The 16864-nt window shown below is 39.5% G+C and overlaps 1 protein-coding gene across 1 annotated transcript in view; it reads left to right on the top strand.

Annotated features, from left to right (window-relative positions):
* The window catches only part of MACF1 (microtubule-actin crosslinking factor 1), a 215682-nt gene that overhangs the window by 90712 nt on the left and 108106 nt on the right, over positions 1–16864 (top strand). Inside the window, exons 36-38 of the mRNA XM_012646667.1 lie at positions 12647–12796; positions 13680–13913; positions 15386–15610. Coding sequence (XP_012502121.1) covers positions 12647–12796; positions 13680–13913; positions 15386–15610 — 609 coding nt within the window. The remainder of the gene's footprint in view (positions 1–12646; positions 12797–13679; positions 13914–15385; positions 15611–16864) is intronic.

Genomic DNA, 16864 nt, shown 5'->3' with positions numbered 1-16864 from the left:
TAGACAAAGATCTTGCCAGTAACTTAAAATTGATTTGTATACCTGATGTAATGCCCCACATGCAATTAGCGGACTCTTTAGAAAGAAATAAATCAAGCATTAATCCTGGAACAGCAGCTGTACTATGCAGCAAGGGCCAACCTGAGGGTGCAGCAAGCCATAGTGAGAAGCTGTTGTTTCAACTAATGACTCACAGCTATATAAACATGCAGAATGGACAGAGGCTGCTTCTGTTAGACAAAGAGCTGATGGAGACACTAACATGCAGAAATGAATCTCCTCCAGAAGTGTTTGGAATTGGGCACCAAAGACTAGAAACTCCTGAGGAATTGCAAGAATCAGCTAGTGTGAAAATCACAGGAACTCTGAGTGATGAGCTGACTGTGAAGCCACATGTGTTCCAGTTTTCTTCTCAGAACAAAGAATATCCTGATCAGGAAGATTGCACTGAAGCAAAAGGGGGAAAGACCATTGTAGAAACAGAACATTCTTCTGTAGAGAACCCTCCACAGGATCTGTTTGTAAGAGAACAAAAAGAGAGAAATCCAAATGTTGGCACTTTGGAGGTAATAGATAAAGTCAAATCAGAGTTACAAAGGCAGCTGTTAGGTACCAAAAAGGAAGACCAAACAGAAATGTCTACCAGAGAAAATGTCAGCGGAGGACAACTCGGGACAGTACCTCCTGGGGAAGCAGAAGGTGTACCCTTGGTGGTTGACCAAGATCTTTTTTCTGTTGAGACATCCGTGAAAGAATGTGAACCTCTCAGAAATACTTCCTTTACATGTCAGAAAGAACAAGCAAACACTCTTGAGATTGAATATATTCCAGGTGAAACTGGAAGACCTTTTATAAAACCCCAAAGCAAACAGTCACAGCTTCAGGCAGAGAAAACTTTAGGTATAAAATCAGAACTAAAGTCTGAAAGTGATATGAATATTGATTCTCTAGACAGAAAGAAAGTGTTAAATAAAACATTTTTGGCCAGGGATGACCATAAACAAATTCAAGAAGGACGAAACATTGCAGGTGGTAGTACGATGATGTTAGAAAAGACTGATGAGGAAGATAATGGTAGTGAGACTTCCCTGTCATGCAGTCATCCTTCAGAATTGCTTGAAGAAGCTACCTTAAATGTATTATCTGCACAGTTGCTAGATGGCGGCATCATTCATGAACAAACAGGTCAAAAGCTCTTACTAAACGAAGCAATTGCTCAAGGCATTGTGCCAAGCCACACTGCCGTGAAACTTATGGGAAAGCTAAACATGTTTCGGGGTTTCTTTGACTCTCAAACCTGCGAGTCTATGACGACTGAAGAAGTCATTGATGAAGGTCTGATGGATGAGAAATTATTATATAATGTCCTCATGGCAGACAAAGCTATAAGTGGTGTCTTAGACCCCCGTACCCATACAGTGTGCTCTGTAAAGGATGCAGTTGAAGTTGGACTTCTTGACAAGGAAACAGCCATCAGAATTTTACAAGGGCAGGTGGTGACTGGTGGAATTGTTGACCTGAAACGAGGCAAAAAAGTTTCAGTAACTTTGGCCTCAAATCTTGGCTTGGTGGACGGTGCTGACCAGGTAGAGCTTATAAATCTGGAGAAAGCTTCCAAAGGCAGAGATGCTGAAAAAACAGTTAGGGAGAGATTAATTAGTTTACAAATGGAAACAACAGGACTTACAGACCCTGATAGCAAAGCCCCTTTAACAGTTGTGCAGTCCATTGACAGAGGTCTTTTGGAGAGAGAGGAGGCCATTCATTTGTTGACTAAGCAGGTCGTAGATGGAGGTATCATTCACCATACATCTGGGATGAGACTTTCTGTTGATAATGCCCTTAAACATGGCTTAATTGGTGAAGATTTAGCCAAGCAACTCAAAAAAGTTGAGAACTTAAACCTCCACCAGTTTTTTCATCCTGAAACAAAGAAAACTATTTCCCTTCCTGAAGCCATAAAATTAGATCTTATTACCCCAGACTTGAAAAGAGAAATCCAAGAAATTCAGGCCTTTTCTGGAAACTTTGTGGATCTTATTTCTGGCCAGAGATTGACCTTGGCAGAAGCTAAAAAAGAAGGATTATTAACTAATAAAGCAGTATTGTCTTCAGGAATGATGCATGGGATCGTAGATCCTGAGAATTACAGAATTGTTCCCTACTCAGAATTAGTGAAGAAATGTAAGATTGATATTGAATCTGGGCAGAGATATCTAGAAGTAATTCCCTTCTCGGATATTAAAGATGGGGTGAGTGACAAAGTGCTTACATTGTCTCAAGCAGTTCAGCTTGGAAAAGTAGACTTTGCACCTACACTAAAGGTTCTGGAAGCTCAGGCAAATACTGGTGGAATCATAGATACCGCTACGGGAAAAAGACTGACATTGGCATCAGCTTTGGAACAGAAATTGATGGATGAAAAGATGTTCAGAATTATTGCATCTCATCAGATGTTAAGTGGAGGAATTATTGACATATTTAATGGTCAGAGAATGACTATAAAGGAAGCTATTGAAAAAGGATTTATCAGCCCCGAACTGGCGACTATGATCCAAATAGATACTTTGGACTTCAGTGATCAAAGGGCTCACGTTGAAAAGGAAGATGGAATTGAAGTATGTGAGTTCAAGAATGAATTTCTAAGAAAGGAAATGTTTATTGCTTGTAATCAGACTATTGAAATGAGTTGTGATAAAGCAAAAGATGAGAGATTATTTCAAATTGAAAGTAAGTCTGCACAGGAAAAGGTTAAAGTGCGAGTTTCTGATGGGGAGCGGGCAAAAAAGAGCAGGGAAATCTCATTAAAGGAACAGGAGTGCAAGGATCAAGATGAGTGGAAAGCATATGCAGATGCTAAAGAATCTGTCAGCGTCGTAATTCCTCATCATCTTAAAGGTAAATCCTCAGGCCAAGTGGCAGTAACACATCCTCACTCTGAAGTTTGTGATTTTAAACTCAAAGAGGTGGCTAGAAATAACATGGAAAAAAATACAAATGAAGAGCAGGAAAAAGAAAGAATCTCTCATATGAAGCAGTCTATTTCACATTTAGATTCTGGAAAAATAAGAGAAAATCAAGGGAAAATGGTTTCAAAAGTGCAACATGCATCAAATTGTGAAGTGTCAAGCAAATTGCTGAGTGAGCAGGTTATGCAGCAACCAGTGAATATTAGGATGAAAAGTAAGAGTGAAAAGAAGGAGATGATTGTAGAAGAAAGTATCAAAACATGCAAATCAGCAGTTCTTTCTGAAGAAAAGTTAAATCAAAAAACTGCCATTGGAGATGAGCATGACTCCACTACAACGAGTCAACGTATGGAAATGACTGTAACTGAAAAAGGGAAAGAAGCTGATAGTGAAATTGGATTATCTGTAATTTGTAAAATTGAAGACTCTTCTTCCCAAATGATACCCAAAGGAATTTCTGTAAAAAATCAGGATGCTTTAACATTTTTCAGTTCTAAACAGGCCAGTGAAGGGGAAGTCAAAAATTTAAGCCTCTGCCTGACTTTAAAACCAGAAGAAAATTTATCTCAAGAAATTACTTGTGAGGCCCAGAGTGAACGTTTCCCTTCTGTGACCCAAAGACCTGAAGGATTGCACTATCAGCAATCAGTTGGAAAAGCCCAGGTTACAGACACATCCCGAATTTCCAAAACAGACAAGTCTTTCCAAGGAGCCATCAGACAGGAAACCAACTATTATCAAGATTCCCATGTTACTTCTAAGACTAAGGAAACCAAAGATCTGATTTTCTCATCTAATGAATATAAAGATAAATCATACCCAGAAGTATCTTTTGACCCAACAAGAGCTCTTAATTTGGAAGAAATTACAGTTTCTAGAGTAGATCCAAAAGAAGTCAATTATCTAGAATTCTCAGAGAGAAAGGACCTTCATCATCAGGACAACAAAAGTGATCATGAACTTCCTGGAATTCTCAAATCTGAAATAGCAATGCAGGAAATAACTAGAGAGAAATTTCTAGAAATGGCAAACCCTGCAGGGGTTATAGATTCAGAAATGGGGTCTGTTGAAGACATAGTGACTCAGAGAGGTCCCAGAGTCTTGGTATCCCTTCCTCCCAAGAAACTATTCGAAGATGGGTCTCGAAAAGAGAGTACAGGGCAACAGGATGCCACCATTAGTCCCACTATTCCAGAGACCAGGGAAGAAAAGACAGTGTCGCTAACATTATGCTCTACAGTGAAGACAGATGAGAAGACACCACAGGAAAAACTTGGAGAGAGCCCTGGTAGTGAACAAACTCTCCTCATTACTGCACTTGGGGAAAAGAGAAATGAAGATGTAAACCCGGAGCCCCTCAGAGCAACTCAAGTAAGTTTCCCACTGGTGTGTTTGCATTTTTTGAAAGATGTAACTAATTTAATGCTAAAATTCTTAACTAGATACAGAGTTTATATATGGGTAATGGTAATGCATGTGTACATTTTAGGGTACTAGATTCTTTAAGATATAACTTAATTTATCATCTATTTGTAATATAGTTGTTGAAAAATTAAGCATTGGCTCAAATGCCTTTCTAAAATTTTCAAGGGCTTTAAATTAGAAACCAACATTGCAACTTATTTGAAATACTGGAATGATGCTATCTAAAATCAAAATAGCTTTTAGACATTTTGCTAAAGTGGTACTTGTAGATTGATAATTATGAGCTTTAGCTCTCTGAGGAGATTAGTAAAATCACCTTTGTCTGTTGATTTGAAATGACTTAAAATAACGTGTTTTATTTTATTCTGCCCTATGAGTAGTAAAAAGTGCTTCTTTCTATTTGTCTAATAAGAAACCTGCCTGCTTTAAAAGCCAGCTTAAAGGAGAATGTAAGAACTGAGTTTTCTTTTTGACTCCACAGAATGTATTTAACCGTCGACTCTGTTTAGAACATGATGAGAAGCTGGTATCCTATCTATCTTTGTTACGGGATGTTGAAATGAGGACCAAACAGATTCAGCCTCTGGAACTAAACCTGGCAGAACTGCAGGATCTGCTATGTCAGGCCAAGGTAGGTTCCCAGAGCCAGGCATACTGGCTTCAAGATAGTTGCCTCCATCTTCCTCCAAGATTTCAAGGCTTAATAGGACCTGCTTGGCACTCTATTCCAGGGTAAACAATCTCAGACTCTTGTCAGATAATTGTGGGATGGGCTAGGTTTGGAAGACTGGACAAGATTTATAATGAACAGACTTGACTATGAATCTCATTACTACCATTTGTTATTTGTATGATCTTGGATTGAATGAGGTAAGTTCAAAGGCAGAGAGAGTGGCTAGGAAACTGTTGTAGTAATTCAAACAAGAAATATTGGGGGCTTAAAATAGTAGATTGATATGTAAATTAATCTCTGTTACTTCCCCACGTGCTACCAAGACATGAGGAAAAAGTATTTTTTAAAAATGCATAAACTCACAAAGAACAGGAGAACAAGAGAGAAGAAAATAGCAGTAAAATTGTAGAAGTTAGCAAACAGACAGATGAGGAGGAGCCTTAGCAGAGACTGGAGAAAACCAGATCCTAAATTTGCAGTGGAGGAAGCTAAGGAACAACCTGATTTACACTGCGGAACTCCCCAAAGCCTTAAAAATTGGCAGCACGAGAAAGCAGAGAAGAAAATGAATATGCAAACAGGGTTGTAATTTGTTTACAAAGCAATTAGACCTTTAGATTTCCAACTGACTTCACATAACCTGGCAACTAACTGCTCATGCCTCACTCCAACTGGAGACTGGAGGTTTATCCTCTGAGGAAAGTAATACAGACTATCTCTAGACTAGGGAGAGCAGCCATACTTGCAGGTAAGGATTCTGTACTGAAATAAGTGGGGTTAACTGGAAGTTCACATACATGCTGAATCTTGAGCTTCATCCTTCCTTCCCCCATGGTTTGAACGCCCAAGGGGAAAGACCATTAATATTAATAGTATTGATATGAGTGGTTTCCCAACTATGTGACCCAACTCCATCACCCTCAGTGAAGACTACAGCCAGCAGGCTCGCCTCTGCATGTAGAGTTTGTAGTTTGATTTTTAGGGCATTGCTTTCAAACACAAGCATCCAGGACAAAAAATTGCTGGTCACGTTGGCTTATGCCTGTAATCCTAGCGCTCTGGGAGATCAAGATGGGAGGATCCCTTGAGCCCAGGAGTTTAAGGCCAGCCTGGGCAACATAGTGAGACCTCATCTCTACAAAAAATTAAAAAAAGAAAAAAAAGTTTAGCTGGGTGTAGTGGTGCACACCTGTAGTCTCAGCTGCGTGAGAGGCTAAGGCAGGAGCATCACTTGAGCCCAGGAGTTCAAGGTTGCAGTGAGCTATGACTATGCTATGGCACTCCAGCCTGGGTGACAGAGCAAATCCCTGGCTCTAAAAGATAAAATAAGATAAAGGACAAAAAATAGATGGAAAAAATGTAACTGAAGGACACCAGGGAACACAGGAGAAGAGACTCAAAGGAGGAGTAGTTAGCAGTATCAGCTATTGCAGGGAGACTGAACACAATTAGGACTAAAGGGGAGATTTAGCTACAGAAAGTTATTGTTGACCTTGATAAGAACAGTTTCAGTGGAGTGGTGGAATATAAACTAACTTGGAGCAAGGGTAAATGGGAGGTTGGGAAGCAGAGACAATTAATATAGATCATTCTTTCCAGAAGCTTTATAGTGCAGGTAAGGAAAGAGGTAGGACATGAGCTAGAGGAAATGGATTGAAAGCAATGTTTTGAGTGGTTTTTTGGGCTGAGGAGAAAGAACCAATAAAAAACAAGAACTTGAAATTAGAAGAGAGAGGAGGTGATAACTGATAGAATCAATTCCCTGAGAATGTAGAAAGATAGCTTTGACAGGGAGGAAGAGTAGCTCTTTCACTGAAATTGGAGGTTAAGAGTTGTCCCAGGATCAGAGTCATAGTGAGGAGAGAGATTGTAGAGGTTTCTTTGAATATCCAGAGTACGGCCTTGGGTAGGGTGGCTGAGGGCAAGTGAGGATGATGCCCCAAAGAACTACAAGCTCTTCCACAGCTTATTTCTGGCTTCTCTGTTGAGGATCAGAATATTACAGACTAGCTGAGTGGGAAGGCTGGTTTGGGATATTTTAATGTTCTTTGGTTCCACCCCCTTGGAATTTGGAGTGGAAGAGTCATCCTTTGGATTGACTTATTTTTTAACACATTAATTCTGCATAACTGCTCCCTGGCAAAGGCATAGTGACAGTCGTGGAGAGGCAGCAAGTTGTGTTGGAGGGAGCACTGCAGTGAGCCAAGAAACCTGAATCTGAGTCCTGGTTTCGCTGCTCACCAGCTGGGTGACCTTGAGCCAAAAAAGTTCACATTTTTAAGTGATCAGGAATCTCTTCTGTAAATCCAGAATAATAACGTCTACCCTGCCTACCTCGTCAATTAGTGATCGTGAGAACCACGTAAACTAATGAATGTACATAACATTTTCTAAGCCCTAAAGCCTGTGCAGGCATGAGGTGAGAGAGAAATGTGTTCACAACTGATTCTTAGCAAGATTTTAGTCTTGATTTTTGGAGGTAACTCCACTTTATCCCCTCAGGTATTAGACAGGGAGCTAAAGGATCTGTCCGCCTTGATCAGTCAGGAATTGGAATGTGTGGATCAGATTATCATCAGCCAGCCTCAAGAAGTCCCTGCTCAACTACTGAAGGCTCTAGAGAAAGATGCCAAGAATCTTCAGAAGTCTCTCAGCTCTGTGAGTGACACCTGGAGTTCCAGGTTACTTCACTTCCAGAATGCTGTGGAAGTAAAAAAGGTAGCATTTTATTTTTATTTTTAAAGGCTCACAAAGTCTGGGCAGACTTGGAGATTTTTTATAATGTGATTTTCCGTTTCTTAGACTGAAGTGTTAAATCAGCACATACAGCTAGAAGGCAAACTTCAAGATCTGAGAGCCTGGGTTGACAATACCAATCTTATGCTGAACAGCAAGGAATGTAACAGTGAAACGGATGCTGACAGCCTGAATCACTGTCTCCAGCAATATGAGGTAAATTCTCCACCCATTCTCAAGATGTTTTATTTGTCCTTTGAGTTGTATCGATTTTATTTTTCTGCTAGGCAAACTGGTATCTGTGCTTATGTTTCTTAGAAAGCCTGATTTTTCATTCCGTAAATAAAGTCAGCTATGTTTAGTTATCATACCCCTGGAATATCAGGGATTATGATTATTTCTCTTTTCAGCTATTCTGAGAGAGTATAAAATGACCAAATGACTTATTATCAATTTCATCTCCTCTTTATGAACATCTAGGATCTGTCTTTTGTTTCTCTTTTGCCCAAGATCTAACCCTACACACAACCCAACCAAGAAAATTTTTGGTCAGTGATCTAGAACATGGATTGGTAAACTTTTTCTGTAAAGGGCAGATAATAAATATTTTAGGCTTTCATAGGCCGTACGTAAATATCCCATCTCTGTTGCAATCACTCAACTCTCCCATTGAAATATCAAAGCAGCCTTAGGTAGTACATATAGACAAATGGTTACAAATGTGTTCCAGTAAAACTTTGTAAAAATAGGTGGCAGGCCAGATTTGGCCTAAGGGCCATAGCTTGCTCACCCCTGATCTAGAAAGATGCTTTTTTTCTTGTTAATACCCAAGTTGATTCTTTTTATTAGTCACGGAGAGAAAAGTTAAGATTTTAAGATAACATGTGAGCCAGAGTTTTTCCCCCAACATTGTTCTCTCTCTCTCTCCTTTTTTTTTTTTTTGAGACAGAGTCTCGTTCTGTTGCCCAGGCTAGAGTGTAGTGGCATCATTGTTGCTCACTGCAGGCTTAAATTCCTGGGCTCAAGCGATGCTGCTGCCTCAGCCTCCCAAGTAGCTGGGACTATAGGTATGTGCCACCACACCTGCTAATTTTTATATTTTTTGTGGAGACAAGTCTGACTCTTTCTCAGGCTGGTCTCAAACTCCTGAGCTCAAGGGATCCTCCCACTTCAGCCTCCCAGAGTGCTAGGATTACAGGTGTGAGCCTGTAATCACACCTGGCCTGTTCTCTTTTTTTGTTATATTTAAGATTATATCAGCTATTACACTGGTTTATCAACCCTCTGCTATATAGACTCGTCCCTCTCCTTAAACTCTTCAGAGAGTCAGAGCACAACTAGAAATGTCTTCTCCTTCTGTTCTGTCTTCTCCCTTGTGCCCAGTCTTAAGAGAAGCAGACATAAAAGTTTGTCCATGGTTAACCTTATGTACAACCTAATCCCTCTTTATTATGCAAGAGTTGACCTGCCTCTTTCTTTCATACCCATTATCCAAAGATATTGGGGAAGAGAGTAACAGACTTTATCTGTTTGCTAAGATATTATAAAGAAGATAGCATGAAAAAAATTCATATGATAAGGTATCAGATATAAAAGCATAGAGCATCTCATGCATTGGTGCTCTCTGCTAGTTATAACTTACATGAATTCTCTTATGGGACAAGAACAACAGTCTAAGCCTTGTTTTCTCAGTGATAGTTTTCTAAACCTGTATGTTCATAGAGGAAGGAGACTTTGTCTTATGATAAATATCCAAGAATGCCTCCCTGCCTACTTTGCAGAATTGACTATTGTCAATTTCGAAGTGATAGAGTTAGAGATATTCTGTTTTTATTGCATTCAGTATAACGTAAATGATCACTAAATGTTTGTGGGGAAATGACATACATGCTTTTAATTGTCTGAAAACATGATTTTAGTATTTCGGCAGTTTTTTACTACTTTATGAGGAATGAAACTAAAATTCAAGAAAGTCTGACTGTAATCCTTCACAGTTTAAAAATGTATAAATAGCATTATTTACTCGAAAAAACAAATTTTAGTGACTCACAAATAAATTATGTATTTTCTCAGTATTAGCGCATCAGTAACTCATTGCTGGACAAACACAAATAGGTATGTGAACCTAAAAAAATACACATTACAGGTATATCTCAGACCAGAAATTCATGTTATACTTTCTAAAACTTAAAAAAAATATTCATAGATTTTTTGGATTATCAATAGTATAATTCTCTTAGGATAAATAATTGAAAGCTTACTATATCAAGGTCCAACAAAGGAAACTTAATTGTAGTTTGTAAGAAGTTTGCAGAGACCAAAAGTAAGAGAAACTTCCAGTGCCAGTGTGGCCATAGAATCGTCAGTGCCAATTATAAAAACATAGGAAATTAGCCTCTTTTTGATTCTTTTAGTTCCTTGATTAGAACCAACAGCTTCTACATGAATAGAGAGACGGAAGTATTATTTGCTTATTTTTCTTTCTTCATTTACCTTAGGATGTGAAACAGCCCATGGCTGAAAAGAAGTCTCAGCTGGATGCTCTTGCTTTTGATACTCAGTTCTTTATCTCCAAGCACGCCCAAGATTTGTCCCCTCAGCAGAATCGACAGATGCTGAGGCTTCTGAATGAGCTGCAGAGGTCCTTCCAGGACCTTTTGGAACAGACTGCAGCTCAGATGGATATCTTGCAGGGCCATCGTCAACAAATGGAGCAGGAAGCCCTGGTTAAGGTCAGACTGATCCAGCAACTGGGCTTTTGGGATGTCCTCTGTCTTTGGGTTTTCTGGCCAGACTCCATGAATCATGATTTTAGGAACCTGGGTTTACCAATTTTGAAATTTCATGTCTTTCAGGCCAGTATGGTTCTGGTCCAGGAGACAGCTATTCAGGCTGTTTTTCTTGCTGTGTTTTTGGTTTTGTGTGCGTGAGTGAGAGAATATATGTGTTTGTGTGTGTGTGCATGTGCAGGTGTTTTCTTTTAGTGAGACCCTTCTTTACTGTGTCTCTGACTTGCAAATGAAAATCATGTATCTAGTCCTTTCTTCCCTTTATTTTCTCCCTCAGCATTCTTTTGAGGGCCATTAAGGATATCTAGATACTTTGAGTTCTTGAGAAGAATAGTTCTGAAATCAGTTTTATTTTGGGGCTTTTCAAATGATGTACAATAAGATTCCTTGACAATCTTCAAACAGCTGACAAGGAACTTTTTATCAAAATCATATTTTATTATACCACCTTTTAAACCACTCTACCATCTTCTAACAAAACCCTTTTCTTGCAAAACTCAACATATTTGCATCAATAGTAATATGACTGCCTTAGAATACCTAGAATGATGCTTATGCCATTTCTGCTGTTTGAATTATAAGTTGACATACAGCAAGATGATATTAGAATTGTCATTGTCACCAGAAAGTTTGTCTCAGGAGCTCCTTTATTAATTATTGTGCTAAGTACAATTGAGCTTTTGAGTCATACTTAAAGAAATTAGGTTCATCAGTGCCGTATGTCCCCCGTTACTGCTTCATAGTTTCAACTGCATTGGAATTGAGAGAAAATACTAACGAAATGCTTCAGCTTACTTTCCAAATCTGAACATTTGCAATGCTATAACTCAGAAATTTATAAGGCATGGTGTAGCCTATAGATAGTTAATGAAGTAGCATTGATCTGAGCCACCTTAATACCTAGCCCAGATTCAGGCTAGGCCCCTGAGCTGCAGCAGGCGATAGAACTGCATGTGAACATTCTCCCTGAGCACATAATTAATTCCACAACTTTTATTAACCTTGTTATTGTCAGAAATGCTCTGCTCCTCTCTATATTTGCTCTGAATGTGTGTGTATGTCTGTGTGTTAACTTGTTTGCTTTGCTTTTTTCAGATTCAGTCTGCACCCATCCTAACCCATGAAGATCCCGTTTTACAGCTGAAGAGCTCTTAGGAGTTCTCTTCCAGAGCCTTTCTATTTGTCCTAAAGAGGGGGAGAGAGGGCCAATTTGGGCACCTGTTTGTAAGTGCAGGTGACTAAAACACCATCAGAAGGTAGACACTGGTGGGAAATGGCTTTAGATGGATGTTCAGGAGAACACATCATGCTCAATTGCTCAATCAGGTGCTTCAGTGTCATTCAACTGAGATGAGATCTGGAGAAAGGATCAGGCACAGAAACATATTCCCTCTCTCCCTTTGGGCCTGGCTTTTCCCTTTGATATCAGTGTAGACACCTAAAGGACTGAGCCAGTTGCTATTCTTGGACAGTTTCCTTCTCAAAATAGCCAAATTAAGCCACTCTTGCCTGGCATATAATCTTTCTATTTCTTTCTAATGAGTCTCTGCATTTGTGAGACATTTGATTTATAAAGTCAGCTCAATTATTAAGAAGCTCAATTAACTTATGAATTTCCTTCTAGTCCAGTTCTTCTACTTTTCCATATTTTGACTTAATAAGTAGCAAATCCTCTGGTTGTAATAGAGTGATTGATCAGAACCACTAATATATTATTATTATCATATGTGGATTTCAAGCATCTGGGCTCTCTGTTCTCCATTTCTAGGATAATAACAGCAGTCTGGCAAAGGAGCTCTCAAACTAAAACCAGAACTAGGAACATTCACTCCCAAAATTACCCCTGATTATCATACAGACCATAGACCCAGATCAACAGACTGTCCAAATGAGGGGAGCTTCCGAATATGATTTCTGTGCCTTGTCTTGTTCAATCTCCCATCAACTTTCCATCCTTGAGATATAACCTTCCAGTTTTATATTTCAGGGAGTTATCTTGCATTTATAAAATAAGAATTAGTAATTGTCCTTTGACCCCTTTGCATTTTAATTAGACCCTGCAGAAACAACAAAATACCTGTCACCAGAAACTAGAGGATCTTTGCAGCTGGGTAGGACAGGCAGAAAGAGCACTCATGGACCACCAGGACAGAGTCACCCAGCGGGATCTCTCTGCTTTGCAGAAGAACCAAAGTGACTTGAAGGTCAGTGCAAATTAATCCATTTTTTCATTCCTTCAATAAGTATTTTTAAAGGCTTGCTATGTGCTAGGCATAGTACTTAGTGTAAATAACAATGGCAAACAGACATCATCCCTGTCCCCAAAAACATGCCACACAGTCTAGTGGGACAGATAGACATTATATAGGTTATTACAAAAATGAACATATAGTTATTAGCTGTTAAATCTATAAAGGAAAAGCTACGTGAGAACAGAGAACACAATCTAGTCTAGGATGTCAGAAAAGATTACCTTGAAGAAGTGTCCCTTAAACTGAGAAATGAAAGATATGTGGGGGTTAACACATGAAGGGGTGAGAGGAGGAAGAGAACTTATCAGGCAGAGGCATCTGTCTTGAGGTGAGAATGGGATTAAGCACAACACAACCAAGAACTGAAAGAAAGCTAGCTCAACTGGACTGCAAAGAACAAGAGGAAAATTAGTGAAAGATGAGGTTGGAGACGTAGGTGAGACCTATATCATGTTGGATCTTGTAGACCACATTAAGATTAAGGAGTGATAACCAAGAGAATATAAAGGACCAACAGGCCTTGGCTATGTGAGAATCATGTTGTCAGTTCTTACTTATGGAAAGAATGATCTCTTTGAAGCTAACTCATTGCAAAATGAAAAATCTCTGCCATTCACCATGCTTATGGGCAATCTCCTTTTTTGTCTTCACAAAATATTTGCTTAGAAAACTAAATGTTTTAAAATTTCTTTGCATTGGTCTAAGCCTAAACCTTAAGCAAATTATAGTCAAGGACTAGCAGATATATCATCCTAGCCATTCCATCTCTGTACTATGAGAGGACTTAGAAGTACTAAAGTTGAAGGCTCTGCCATTCCTCTTTTCATGTATTAAGGACTTACAGGACAACGTTCAGAATCATGCCACCTCATTTGCCACTGTTGTCAAAGACATTGAAGGGTTCCTGGAAGAGAATCAGACCAAGCTGAGCCCTCATGAGTTGACAGCTCTTCGGGAAAAACTTCATCAGGCTAAGGAGCAATATGAGTCTCTCCAGGAACAGACACGGGTGGCCCAGAAGGAGCTGGAGGAAGCAGTGACCTCAGCCTTACAGCAGGAGACTGAAAAGGTTACCAGTCTATGATATCGATATTTTTTTTAAAAAGAAAATTTTGGCACCTACAAAAATAAAAGATAATGAGGGAAAATTGTCTTATAGAGAGCATAGAATCAGACAAAAGGGCTGCTTTATGAACTGGTCTGTGAGTTAATCTTTATTTTTACAAGAAACATCCAGAAGAACTTCAAGTCAGAAAAATTGGTAGGAAGTACATATTACCAAAAAAGAAAAAAAAAAAAAGTCTTGCCACATTCGGTGCACTGGCTAATTGAAAATGTGAGAAAGAACTTAGTGTGGGGCTGGGCGCGGTGGCTCACGCCTATAATCCTAGCTCTCTGGGAGGCCGAGGTGGGCGGATTCTTTGAGCTCAGGAGTTCAAAACCAGCCTGAGCAAGAGCGAGACCCCTTCTCTACTAAAAATAGAAAGAAATTAATCGGACAACTAAAAATATATAGAAAAAACTAGCCGAGCATGGTGGCACATGCCTGTAGTCCCAGCTACTTGGGAGGCTGAGGCAGAAGGATTGCTTGAGCCCAGGAGTTTGAGGTTGCTGTGAGCTAGGATGACGCCACGGCACTCTAGCCCAGGCAACAGAGTGAGACTCAAAAAAAAAAAAAAAAAAGAACTTAGTGTGGAAGGGTATTATCCCGGGGAGGAAAAACAAATGACATATTTCTAACATGAATCTGGACTGGTGATCTAAGAGTCTGGGGAAAGTATCTGTGGAGTCTTAGTGGGCCACAGGCTATCCTTTAGCTGCCTCTATAGTTACGATGGGAATCACGGTACTAGGATAAACCAAAGAGAAGGTGAAGCCCCGAATGGTCTTCTGTACCTCACTGAGCACTGGCAGATTGAATCTGAATCCTTTGTTCAGACTTGGGCTCTGATGCTAATGAGGGAGGTAGAGAACATGGAAAAGAAATGTAAGTTACCTAAAGATAAATTGTGAAATACATGAATGTATAACTTGGCATAACTGATTTAATTATTAAAATACTTGTATAGCCTGTAAATAGAATTTTAGAGTTTAAGAATAAAGTTTTGTTTGGTTGAGAAAAAGATAAGAGAAATCTGCCTTTCCTTTAGGGAGGAGCAGCCAGATAATTGAAGGTGACTGTGCTATTTCTTACCCTACACACCAGTGCATCACTTCTGTGCACCTAGAGAGGATTCCATGAAGCTTTGCTGGGGTGGCAGGACTAAATGATCTCCTAATAAAGTCTTTTTACATCCTAGGATTTGCTCTACCTCTCTTTTTTTAAATGCAGTAAGATAGACACAAAATCTAGAGATTGTTTTAAATAATTATTTTTCAACAGACTTTAGAAGATATTAATTCCTTTTTGTATGCGTAAGGACTCTTTATACCCAGTCTTAGAGCTCCTCTTTTTCTTTAGCATGAAATTTCCCCCCCTTTACTTGTGGTTGTATAGTTGGGTGTGTAAGGCCTTCACTAAACTACCTCTGTGTGTTTCAGAGTAAAGCAGCAAAAGAACTGGAAGAGAACAAGAATAAGATTGATGCTCTCTTGGATTGGGTGACTTCACTAGGATCATCTGGAGGACAGCTACAGACAAGCCTTCCAAGAATAGAGCAGATCTCAGGAGCTAGCCTGGAGAAAGGAGCCTTGGATACCACTGATGGTTACATGGGGGTGAACCAAGCCCCAGAGAAACTGGACAGGCAATGTGAGAAGATGAAGGTGAGGATGTTAGCTTGTCCTCACTATGTTGGAGAAATCTCTCCTTCCCTGGGCAAGTCACCACAACCTCTTTGCCCCTAAGTCTAATCTTTTTTGATGTCCCAGCAGTTTTGACACCGTTGGTCACTCCTCTTGAAAGACTTTCTCCCCCGAATTCCATAGCACTACTCTGCTCTGATCTGGCCAGCTTTTGACATACTGATAGGCTTCCAGGTATATCCTAGGCCCTCTTCTCATCTTTCAGAATATACTTTCCTTGGGTAGTCTCATCCACGCACATCACTTCAATTACCATTTGTACTAATAGATTCCATGAATGTATTTCTCTCCAGCCCTGATGCCTATCCTGAGCTTCTAACTACTATATAAATCCGTCTGCCTGTTTGCAACTTGGAACCACAAGTACCTAAGCCTGAAAATGGAACTCTTATTTCCTATGATACCCCTACCCCAATCAAACATGTTCTCCTTCCTATATTCCCACTTAATTGCCTGAACTAGACATCATCCTAGATTATTTTCTCTTTCTCACTCTCCCAAATCCCATGCTGCTTATATCCATACTTCTTCATCTCCATCAAGATAATATTATTGTAGTTTAGACCACTGTCAGCTTTCACTTGTGTTATTACAGTGGCATCTGTCAATCTCCTTTCCTCTTGATTTTACCCTCCAGTCCATTCCCCATACTACTAAGTAGTCTTTCTAAAATGCTATATCCCTGTTAACCTTTTTTATGGTTCCCTATTGCCCTTAAGATTGAGTTGAAACTTACTCTTCAGCCCCCACTCCCAGGATCTGTTCTTACATATTTGGCCTTATCTCTTACCTTCCTTTATGCTTGAGTCTCTAGCTAAACTGATCCCTTTCAGTTCATTGACTGTACTGTGTTCTCACTCTCCTCTTGGCCTTTGCATGCTCTTGGAAATTTCTTGCCTCTCCAGTGCAGAAAGTAAGGGAGGAGCCTAGCTCTTAGTTAATTTTTACTCATTCTTCAAATCTCAGCTTAGATTTCACCTCCTCTAGGAAGCGCTTTTTCACCACTCCTCAAAGTTAGGGTATAAATTCCCCTTATATGTTCCTATTATACCCTTCCCTGTGTTGTAGCATTTCTCATTCTATATTGTATTTTTGTCTGTATTGCCCTCTAGATGCTAGGCTTGAAAGCAGAAACCATTTCTTACAGGCTCCTTGTTCTGTAATAAAAAACAAAACAAAATCAGAAATCATTTCTTATTGTTTATCTCTGCTCAT

This window comes from Propithecus coquereli, unplaced genomic scaffold (genome assembly GCF_000956105.1).
Source record: "Propithecus coquereli isolate 6110/MARCELLA unplaced genomic scaffold, Pcoq_1.0 Scaffold249, whole genome shotgun sequence".
Taxonomy (NCBI): domain Eukaryota; kingdom Metazoa; phylum Chordata; class Mammalia; order Primates; family Indriidae; genus Propithecus; species Propithecus coquereli.
This window is presented reverse-complemented; position numbering and strand designations above follow the sequence as displayed.